The sequence below is a fragment of the Haliaeetus leucocephalus genome, unplaced genomic scaffold, assembly GCF_000737465.1.
Source record: "Haliaeetus leucocephalus isolate CR32 unplaced genomic scaffold, Haliaeetus_leucocephalus-4.0 Scaffold229, whole genome shotgun sequence".
Classification (NCBI taxonomy): Eukaryota; Metazoa; Chordata; class Aves; order Accipitriformes; family Accipitridae; genus Haliaeetus; species Haliaeetus leucocephalus.
The window spans coordinates 643603-653638 of NW_010972665.1; the positions used below are offsets into that span (position 1 = coordinate 643603).

The 10036-nt window shown below is 63.0% G+C and overlaps 1 protein-coding gene across 1 annotated transcript; it reads right to left on the bottom strand.

The window, feature by feature from the left end:
* Positions 1 to 1803: 1803 nt before the first annotated feature.
* On the bottom strand, positions 1804 to 7921 carry TMEM150A (transmembrane protein 150A). Its single transcript, XM_010567718.1, has 5 exons — positions 7880 to 7921; positions 5251 to 5318; positions 5023 to 5150; positions 3871 to 4048; positions 1804 to 2058 (listed from the first exon to the last, which is right to left on the bottom strand). Exons 1-5 carry the CDS (start codon positions 7918 to 7920, stop codon positions 1814 to 1816), a joined length of 660 nt encoding a protein of 219 aa, XP_010566020.1. The 5' UTR covers position 7921; the 3' UTR covers positions 1804 to 1813.
* Positions 7922 to 10036: the final 2115 nt, after the last annotated feature.

The following is a 10036-nucleotide window of genomic DNA, read 5'->3' on the forward strand; positions in this document are numbered from 1 at the left end:
GCGCCGCCCCGGCCGCTTACCTTCAGCCCCATCCCCAGCGCGGCCGCCTCGCCCCGGCCGCGGCCCCGGGAAAGTCCCGGCCCGGCTCCGCCTCCCGGGGCTTCCCGGGCCCAGCTCCGCCCCGGCGGGGACAGCGGTAAGGGGGGCCGGGGGACCCCCCGACGGGACGGGACGTGCGACTCCAGGCCGCTGCACCCCGGGTGAAACCGCTTGTCTTCCACCTGCCTGACACCCCGCACAGGGAACCGAGCCCCGGGCTCACGGCGGTCCCCCAAGAGCCGCAGCACCCTTCGTCCCTTGTCCCTTTGGACCCTCACCCCAAAGCTGGTCGCTACCCTAGTCCTGCGCAGTGGGGAAGGACGGACTGCCTTGCCCTTGGCTGATTTTCACTTTTATTATTGTAAATTCACTGTTCTCTCTTGATATATATATATATATTTAAACATATATTAAAGTCAGAAATGCTCCTCTTTGAACTACATATACTGGTGGATTTATAGGCCGATTTTGAAAAGGTGGGTGAATCAGGAAGCCCAACCTGATCAATGTACACAGCAGCAGCAGCAAATGTGTGTGTGTGTGTGTGTGTACACACACGCATTCATCTCCCTCTACACCTCACCCCTCCACCCCAGCCCCCTGCCCAGGATGCCCCAGGATGGGGCCGAGAAGGACAGGCTCTCACCAGGCAGGCGCTGGCCAGGCTCACCGCTGGGGAGGGCACCAGCGGACGGATTTCGGAGTCCCAGAAGAACGGGGTGCAACCTTCCTCTGTTCCTACAGAAGTGCTTCCCCTTTCTGTGCCTGCACTCCCTCGGTGGGAGGGCTGGCAGCAGCCCACCCCTGCGCTGGGAGACCGGGACTGGGGTGTGCCAGCTCCCCGGCATGACAGCTTAGGTTGGCTGCCCTATGGAGGGGAAATCCACTGCTCTGCAAGCACTGTGCTTGCAGGACATCCCCAGTGTGACAGTAAATGAGGAGACCCATTTCCTAACCTAGCTGACTGCCAGGGAGCATGGGAATGCCATAGCGCAGGAGGTGAAACCTGCCTCAGCAATTCTCCTCCAAGCTGAAAAAATGTGGGAAAGTCATCGGCTGGAGTCATGGAAGGCCCCAAGCAGCAAGAGCCCTGGCTGGGAAGGCCAGTGCGGTCCAACTGGGGCTGCTGGTGTCATCAAGGCACTACCCCCACCCAGGCAGGCAGGCAGGAAGAGACAGCCCCCCCGCCATCCTCACTGGGGTTGCAGACAGACTGACACTGCCATCACCTCCCGAGGAAGGGAAAAGGCACTCTGGGTTTTTGGCTCCTCTGACAGTCACAGAGGCCGGCTGGAAGGCTTGGTCTGCTGAACCCTACCCCAGTGGCTGTGGAGGAGGGAGGAACGGTGATCCACCCCTCCCCAGCACACCAGGCTTACGTGATGAGGGGAGGGTGAGCTCCCTGTTCCCCCACGTCCCTTACAGAAGGGGGCCTCTGTATGATTGCCTCTGACAGCCCCCGACTCAGACGGGGCAACCCCAGAGGCGCAGGGGCAGATCCTGGCTCTGCCGATAGCAGCACCGGGCTGGCACCACAGCAGTGACCCCAAACCCTGAGGGCAGGGAGGGGGCAGCTCCTGCAGGGGACACCAGCTGCCAGAGGAGCGCCGGCCACAGCTCCCACCAGGAGGGGAGGGCACCGCACGCCCACGCGTGCACACACATGCACACACGCACCCCGAGGCAGCCAGGGTCTCGGAGACATTCAAGGCGGAGGAGTCACTGGCAGAGCCCTATTTAGGGGTCTCCACTGTGACTCTGCCTCCTGCGGGGGTCAGGCCATAGCCAGGCCCTCCACGTGGCTGTGGACGTGGGCTGTGCTGGACACGCCGCTTTCGCCTTTGTAACTTTTGGGAGCCCGGCTGGCTTTCAGCAGGACCAGGAAGGTGTCTGTGGAGATGGCCCCAAACTCAAAGGTGAAGGTGCCGTAGAAGACCAGGACATCGATAATGAACATCCACTCGCACAGGGCAGCCACATGCTGCAGCACGAAGCTCTCCTGGATGAAGAACACACCGCCTGAGGGCATCCCCGTCAAGGAAAGCACAGCTGGACACCAACCACCCCATGGAGGACCACATCCCACTGCCACTGCACACCGGGGCGGCCATGAGCAGACACCCTCCACAGGAAACACACCACCACCCCTAAAACCAAGAAACCTCACATGCTTCTCCCAGCACCAGGAGGGCCCTGGCACAGGTGAGGTGGTGGCACGCGTGCCCAAACCAGCCTCAGTAAATCACGGGACTGACGCCAGGTGCAGATTTTCTGAAGAGGCCAGAGCAGGGGGAACTCAGGCTGCAGCCCTCAGGGCAAGCCAGGTGCCCAGATGCCTCACCCTGCCCACACCCCTCTCCTCTTCCTCAAACCAGGCTGATGCTCCCCATCCTCCCACAGGATGCAGTCACAGTTGATAAAACTCATCAGTCCTCCATCCCCTCGGTAAGGGCGTTTGGGCCGCTGCATCCCAGCCCCGCAGCACCTCCTGTCCCCCTGCGCTGCCGTCTGGCTCACCCCAGAGAGATGGCCTGCTCCCTCTCCTCCAGGTCCTACCGCTGCCAGAGCTTCTTTATGCTTCTCTTAGGCCCACTGGGGATCTCTAGGGAAACCTACTGCCAGAGCCACCACGGGTGAGGGGAGGAGGCAGGTACATCCCGCAGGCCTCCAGGTGAAGCCTCTGGCAGTACCCTGCCTTCTGCCAGCGAGGCTAAGATCTGGGAGAGCTAGAGGGGCAGGGACCTGACCTGCGCAGGGTAGAGCCCTCTGCTCACTCCCCCCATCCCACCAGGAGAGGTCCCAACCCTTTCCCCACACCATCCTCACCACAGCTCGCTGCTTTCCCACTTCCAGTCCCCTGTGCTTACAGAGCAGCATGGCCATGGCAGACTCCCTTGTCCATACATGCCCTGCCTGTCCCTCCCAGCTGGTGTGGCACCGTGGCGCTCCTGCCCTTCCCAGCTCCCTGCCTGCTTCCCGGCAGGGAATGCCTGCCTGCTGTGGTGACAGAGCAGGACCTTCTGGCACGTCCCAGGTCCACCAGCACGGCCCAGGCTCCTCCTGCACTGCTTGCCCCAGCCAGACCCCAGCCAGCCTCTCTGGGACCTGTGGACATCACATGCTTTTTCCCCTTCCTGCCCAATAACCACCACCTTGTTTCCCAATTTATCCCTAACCTCAGTCTCAAATAAACCCTTGGCTCCCTGGCCACACACTCGGGACCATTCTTCCAGCCCCACTCTGCCTGCTGCCGTGCCCTCCCTCCCTGGTGCAGTGTTTGCAGAGCCCAGCACCTGCTCACTGAGCCCTCCCTTGTCCCATGGGCAGGTTGGCCGGCGGGTGCTGGTGAGCCCCCGATGGCAGAGGTGCTGCCATGCGTCCACCTGGCAGCTGCTCAGAGTGCTTTTGTACTCAGCTTCAGCCATACAAGTAACTCGGATGGATTTTGCATTGCCAAGGGCTCAACATACCTTTGTCTCATTAAAAAAACAACAATTAACCTTCCACTCTGCAAGGTGTGGGGCTGGAGCCTGCAGCGGTGGCTGGGCTGTAGCAGCCAGGGCAGGGCTGGTTTGGGGCATCCCAGCACCTCAAGAAATGCCCACCAGCATCCTTTCCCCTGCTCGGCCCCTGCATGGCCCCAATACTGCTGCTCCTCCAGCCTACAAGGGCAGCGAGCTGCCCGCTCTCAACCCGCTGCCCAGCCCCTCTCCTGGCACCGTGCCTCACTGCCAGACCAAAGGATGGAGGACGTGGGGCGCATACCCCCTGCGAGGACCGCCTTTCACCAGCCCATCCCAGATCTCCTCCCCACACCCTTCAGAAGGATACTGAAGACGAGGGTGAGGAAGGCCACAGCAGTGAGGATGCTGCGTAAGTGGCCGGTCCAGTACTGCCCACGGGTTTTGGCCATGCGGTAGGTGAGGATGGACTGCAGGAGCAGGAACAGCATGCTGGTGGGAAAGGCCACCCCTGCCCCAATGTAGTGCAGCACCTTGGCGTGATCCACCTGCAGGGGAGAGACCAGCAGTGCCGGCACCCCGGGACACAGGGGTCTGCTCCAGGGGGTGGGCACGTGCCCAGGCAGGGGTGCAAGCGATGCCAGGAGCTAGGCAGCTTGCCCTGTGCCCAACTCCTGGCTGAAGAGCAGATCTGGACCCATTGTCTGCTGCTAGGATCTCAAAGCGTTTCTGTTTCTTTCACCCATGGGGTGGTAGCTCCTGAGCCCCTCGGGACAACAGCCCTGCTGTGCCCGGGTGCATGGGGCAGGGGCTGCCCTCTGCCCTGAGCAGCATCTGGGGCTGCCTCCACCCCCTCCTGGGGGTCACAGCCCTGCCTTCAGCAGAGCTGCTGAGCCACGGCTGGGACACAAGGGAGATCAGGGCCAGCGAAACTTCTCCCGGGGTGGCGGTGCCGGCAGCAGCCTCCTGCCAAGCGGAAGGGACCGGCCGCCACAGGCAGAGGGCAGGCAGCTGCCGGGAGGCCAGTGCCTGGCAGTGCAAGTGTGGGGCTGAGCACCATCATCTGCCACCAAGCCCTGGACTGCTCCGGACCCTGCTAGCGCAGGCTCTGCCCAGACAGTTTCCTGGCACCACCCCCCGAGCAGCAAACATCCGCAGTAGGACAGCCGGGCAGTGGCAGCATCGGCAGCTTGGCTGGGTCTCCTCTGCCCTGCTGGCACGTCCCTGCCCCGCGGGGTCACATGTCCACAGAGGGGACAGACTGTACAGAGGGTGTCAGATAAGGGCTAAACCAAACCCAGCAGCTTATTCTGGACCTGAAACTATGAGTGAATGAGCAAAGGAGTCCCAGCGCCTGGGGAAGCATGGTGCCTGGCAGAAGTAAAGGAGTGCATGGATCAGGGGGCTGGACCAAAACAACCACCTCAAATCCTACACTGCCGAGCGCTGCCACTGTCCTGCTCCAGTCAGGGCCCTCTCCCACCCACCCTGCCCCCAGGGACCCCCCAAGGAGATGCCTTACCTGGAAGCTGCCGACCATGGTGAGGCCAGCGGCGCAGACCCAGCCGGTGGCCAGCCCCAAGGTGTTGAGGAGAGATGGCCCGAGACGCTCCAGGAGGTGGGCGTAGCGCAGCAGCCCCACCAGGATGACTGCAGGAGGGAAACACAGCCCTGTCGTATGCCGCCAACGCCTGCAGCCCCCCCACCCAGCCTCACTGCCGGCCCTGCTCTCCCGGCAGCGGGCACTTACCCATGAAGGAGCCCAGGCTGCAGATGAGGCTGAAGAAGCAGCTCGCAGGAGGCAGGGTGCCACACTTGCTGCAGGGACAAGGCAAGGCCCAGGGAGCCCTCAGCTGGGGGGGCACTGGGGTGCAGTGCTTGCCCCCCTCCCCAGGACACGCTCCTGAGTTGCCCCAGGGGGGCTCTCGGAACGGCTCTCACCCCCAGCTGGCCCAGTGCTCCCACCCCAAGGCTGCTCACCTGACAAGGGGGATGTGGTCCAGCGTGCAGCAGGAGCCGGGGCCATCCCCGCCACACGACTGGTTGTAATTCCTGCCGGGAGCAAAGGGACAGGCTAGGAGAGCCGAGCTGCTGCCCAGGACCCTCCTGCCTCCTGCCTGCAGGCCCTGCAACGGTAGCAGAGTTGCTCCCCAGCGAGCACAGCCCGACCCCAGGGATGTGCCCCCACCCTGGGGACAAGCCCCTCCAGGGAGCGACCCACCACCCAACAGGGTCTTCGGGAGCATCAAGCCTGGGTTTCCACAGCCTGTCCCCTGCCTGCTGGCTCTGCTGCCCACCTGGAGTCCCCGCCTGCAAGGGAGAGGCCGTGGCGGGGCGGGGGGCTGCACGCACTCCCTGGGTGCATGGGCCGGGGTGCTGGGCTCAGGGGGTTCTTGCAGCCCCACACCCCAGGCGGGAGTGGGAGCACCCGCCTGCCAGCCCTGTCACACACATCCCCGGGGCGGGAGCACAGGCGGAGCTGGGCACGCAGCCACTGACAGCTACGGGCCTGCACAGGATGGGTGGGAATGCCAAGCTGAGCGGGAAATGGCCCCCACAGCCACAAGCACCCCAGGGCCGTGCCACCCTGCCTGGGAGGGCAGGAGCTGCATGAGGAGCTGGGAGGAGCTGCCTCAGGTGGGACAGGACAGGAGCAAGCCCCCGGCTGCCCTGGGGAGCCTGGCACACCTGCAGGGCATTCCCCCGGGGTCCTGGTAGCAGCCCCCAGCACCCCCGGGCCGGGGCAGGGCTCTGCTGCCCACAACCACTACAGAGCCCTGGAAATTCATCCTGCAGCCACAGACACCCTGAGCCCCGGGGCCCGGGGACCCAGAGCTCTTATCGGCCTGAGGCACTTTCCTGTACCACAGCTGCTGCCTGCAACCATAACCAAATTCCTCCCCCCGCCGTGGGGGTACGTGCCCTCTCGCCCTTCCGGCTCTCCTAGGAGCTGGCACACAGTTGCAGTGGGTTTTTGGATGCCCCTTTCCTGCAGCATCACCCAGGCACCCAGCACCTCTGCCTGGCACAACTGAGGAGGACTCCCTCTCTACCCTGCAGGCAGGGACCCCAAAGCCCTGTGCCCCAGAGGGCCCCCTCAGGCACAGCCCCACGGTGGGGACGGGAGCTGTGGGGAGGCCGATGCCACCCTGCCCCTGGCCCAGGCTGACAATCAGCTGCCTCCAGCCGCTCAGCAAGTGCATGGTTAAAAAGGCCTTTTTGCCTTTTTGGAAAGGGCTGGGCTGGGCTCTGGTATTTTTTCAGTTTCCTCCTTTACTGGTGGCTTTGTTTTCCAACCACAAAACCCCAAGGCGTGGAGCCCCACAGCCTCCTCAAGGGCTGCTCTTGGGGCCGTGTTTGGTTTGGGAGGGACTGTATTATTATTATTTTGTTTAAAGCGAGCAGCCTGAGGCCGGGAAGCATTATTCATCATTAAGGGCTGGCTGTGCATCGGAGACAACCCAACACACACATTCTTCCCAGGGCAGAATCAGCCATCAGGCAGGAAATGGCAGCGGGTTTTTTTCTTCCCCTTCTCCTTCAAACACTCCAGCAAGAATTAAACTAACATGGATTTTTCTGGGCAGATTTTTAAGGAGACACAACAAGCCAAAAACCCTGCAGAAGTTGGAAAGAGAGCCCTCGCCTTTCCTGCCCCTCATCCCCCATCCCGGGGTGCTGAAGGCAGCTCTGTCCGTGGGGTGGCTGGGCAGCGCGGGGCTGTCCTGTCCCCCTGGCACTGCCAGATTTAGCCTCAAGCAAGCAAGCCTCAACCTTTTCCATGGAGACACATGGCCCTCTGTAATTCCCTGACCACTTATTTTCATACTTTCTCCATGCTGTGTTCTTTCAATAGCCTCCTTCTCCCCGCCTGGTTTGCAGCAGGGCTGGACCGTTCACCGGAGCAGCCGTAACCACAGGCAGGCCTGGGCGGGGGAGGGAAGGCAGCTTTCGATAGCCCTGCTCGGCCCTGGCATCCTCACCACTTCGTGAATGTGGGGCCCAGCCTTGCCAGCAGCTAGTCCCCAAGCAGCTCTGCTCCCAGAAGACACTTGCAGACCCGACAGGAGACACACACCCTGGGGTGACTGCGCCCCGTCACTCTCACCACCATGTCTGCTGGGGAAGAAGGTGGCTCTGTGCCCCCTTTAATGCTCCCACCTCTCCCGTCATCCCCAGCCCCCTCCCAGGACCAACCTGACCCCCGACCCCCCCTTCAGCATGGTGATGGTGCAGGGGTGGGCTCAGGCCATGCAGTAGTCGGACACAGCATAGCACGGTTCAAGTGGGACAGGCCTGGAGATGGACCTGGCATTACAGAGTCTTTAACTGAGCTGGTCCGTGGGGAAGGGCCCCTGCCGCCCCTCCCCAGACCTTACCAGTTGTGGACGGGGCAGATGTGGTTGTTGGAGAGCGCCATGGCGTACCTGGGGGAGAGACAACAGGGGTTACTGCAGCCACCCACCTCCCTGCATCCCTGCTCCTGGCCCACACCTGGGGCCAGCCCCAGGGACCAGCCATGGGAATGGGGGGATACAAGCGCTACCTGCCTGCCAGGGGCCAGTGCTCACGCTGTGGCACCTCCCAGCTTTACAAAGCAGCGAAAAGAAAAGCAAGTGCATGAGCCCAGTCCACGCTCCAGTGAGCTCCCGCTACTGGGACCGAGTCCCCCTGCCCGGTACCCCCATCCCTGCTGAGAGCCGCCTCCTGTTCCAGTTCAGTGCAGCTGCGGCTGCTCCTGCAGGGCCTCTTCCCTGTCACGCTGCTGTACTCCCCGGGCTCTGGGGGGCTGCTCTACCGCAGAGCCCCCCACCCTGGCGTTGGGGCTCTCCACCAGCCCGCAGCTGTGCAGGGTGTCACCAGATGGCCGCTGGGCTCTGCCGTGCTTCCCCCGGCCCCTGGCTGGCCAGCATCCGGAGCTAAAAGAAGTCTGGAAAAGCGGCCGGTGCGTTGGCAGGGCATTTTGGGCAGATCAGCTCCATTGAGCGTTTCACTGGGGAGTCACCCCTGCACCTCAGTCAGCGTAACAAGGGGTTCATGATATGCATCCCGCTCAGCTCAGCTCCAGAGGGGTCTCAGCCTCTTGGCCCCCCAGCCAGTGAGGAGCCCTCCTGCCTGGCAGCTACTGCAGTGGGCAGCACCGAGCTGTTCAATCGCCGCCACCAGTGGCCATAAACAGCTCAGGTTAAAAATAGGCCCTGACACCGGTAAGAAAACCCCTCTCCCGCCCGAGCTGGCCACCTAACAGCTGGGCTGCAAAAAGGATGATGCCAGTAGAGTCGCTGGGGCAAAGAGCAGGACAGCTGCGGGGGAACCAAGGGGCAGTGCTGCCTACCCTAAGGGCCGCCCACCAAGAGCATCAGCCTCCGCAGACCCCTCGCCCAGCCACTTCCCAGCACAGGTCTCCCCCAAGCACCCAGTCCCCATCCCAGCCCTCCATGCCCTCTTGCGAGGGGCAATATGCCAAGAGAGGCACAAACGGCACTGCCCTCCCCCAGTGGAATGTGGCCTCACACCCCCGCCCTGTCCCCCTCACAGCTCTCCATCCCAGGCATGGCTGGCGGGGCCCCACATGGGCCACGCGCTCCCACATGCAACTGCTCAACCTCACCCTGCCACTGCACTGATGAGGGACACAGTGTCCCCCAGGTGGCCGCAGGACATATTTGGGGCCAGAAAAAGGGCCTGAGACCTCCCCTCCCAGGGCAGCTCTGGCTGTGAGGACCACAAGCAGCACCTCCCACCCAAGCTGCTCTGGGCTGGAGGGGCATCTGCCCTCCAGGGCGACCCATGGGAGGCAGCCAGGGCTTCACAAGGTGTCCAGGGGAAAAACTTGGAGCATGAGTTCCCTGCACCAGGGCCAGCATTCGGCTTTGTCATGAAGGAGGACAGGGGATACCACAGGGGTGAAGCTCTCGGAAGGACCCGCATGGTATGGGTCACGTTTGTTCCATCGCACACCCCAGAAAGTCCCATCACCTACGCTGGGGCTCCCTGTACTTTTGGGAAAAGTCCCTCACCCAGTGCCCACCACCCCTGTGGTAGTAGCACAGGGGGCCTGATAGACCGGGGCAGGACAGCCCTGTGCGACCAGCTGAGATCCCAGGGCCAAGATGCAGGGAAGAGGCCGGCAGGGTGGGCCAGTGCTGTTCACCCAGGTGATATGGCCTCTGCCCCCAGCACAAGGGACAAATGTCCCATAGCCCTCCCATCCAACCACCACATGGGATGGGTACCCATGTGCTGGTTACAGCCCTGGCGCTGTGTGACCCGGGCTGGTGGCATCGCTCCCGAGGCCATTCACGTGCCACCTAAGCATTAGCCGCACTCACTCCTGGACCGAGGCACCCGATCCCATGGGGTGTCAGGGACACGACGCCAGGGAGGCACGTGCCAGCGCTGCTGCGGGGGACGCAGTGACCACCTGCGAGGGGGTGGAGAGCATGGGAGCGACTGGGCGTGCAGAAGTGCCCCGACATGACACAGGCCCAGCGGTGCCCCGCAACCCCCCCGCCCCGCAGCATCCCCTAGCATCC

Coding starts and splice junctions, on each gene's coding strand:
- TMEM150A (XM_010567718.1), bottom strand. CDS start 7,920: ATGGCGCTCTCCAACAACCACATCTGCCCCGTCCACAACTG. Junction 5,319..7,879: donor ATCTGCCCCGTCCACAACTG/GTAAGGTCTGGG, acceptor TTGTCCCTGCAG/CAAGTGTGGCACCCTGCCTC. Junction 5,151..5,250: donor CAGCCTGGGCTCCTTCATGG/GTAAGTGCCCGC, acceptor TCCCTCCTGCAG/TCATCCTGGTGGGGCTGCTG.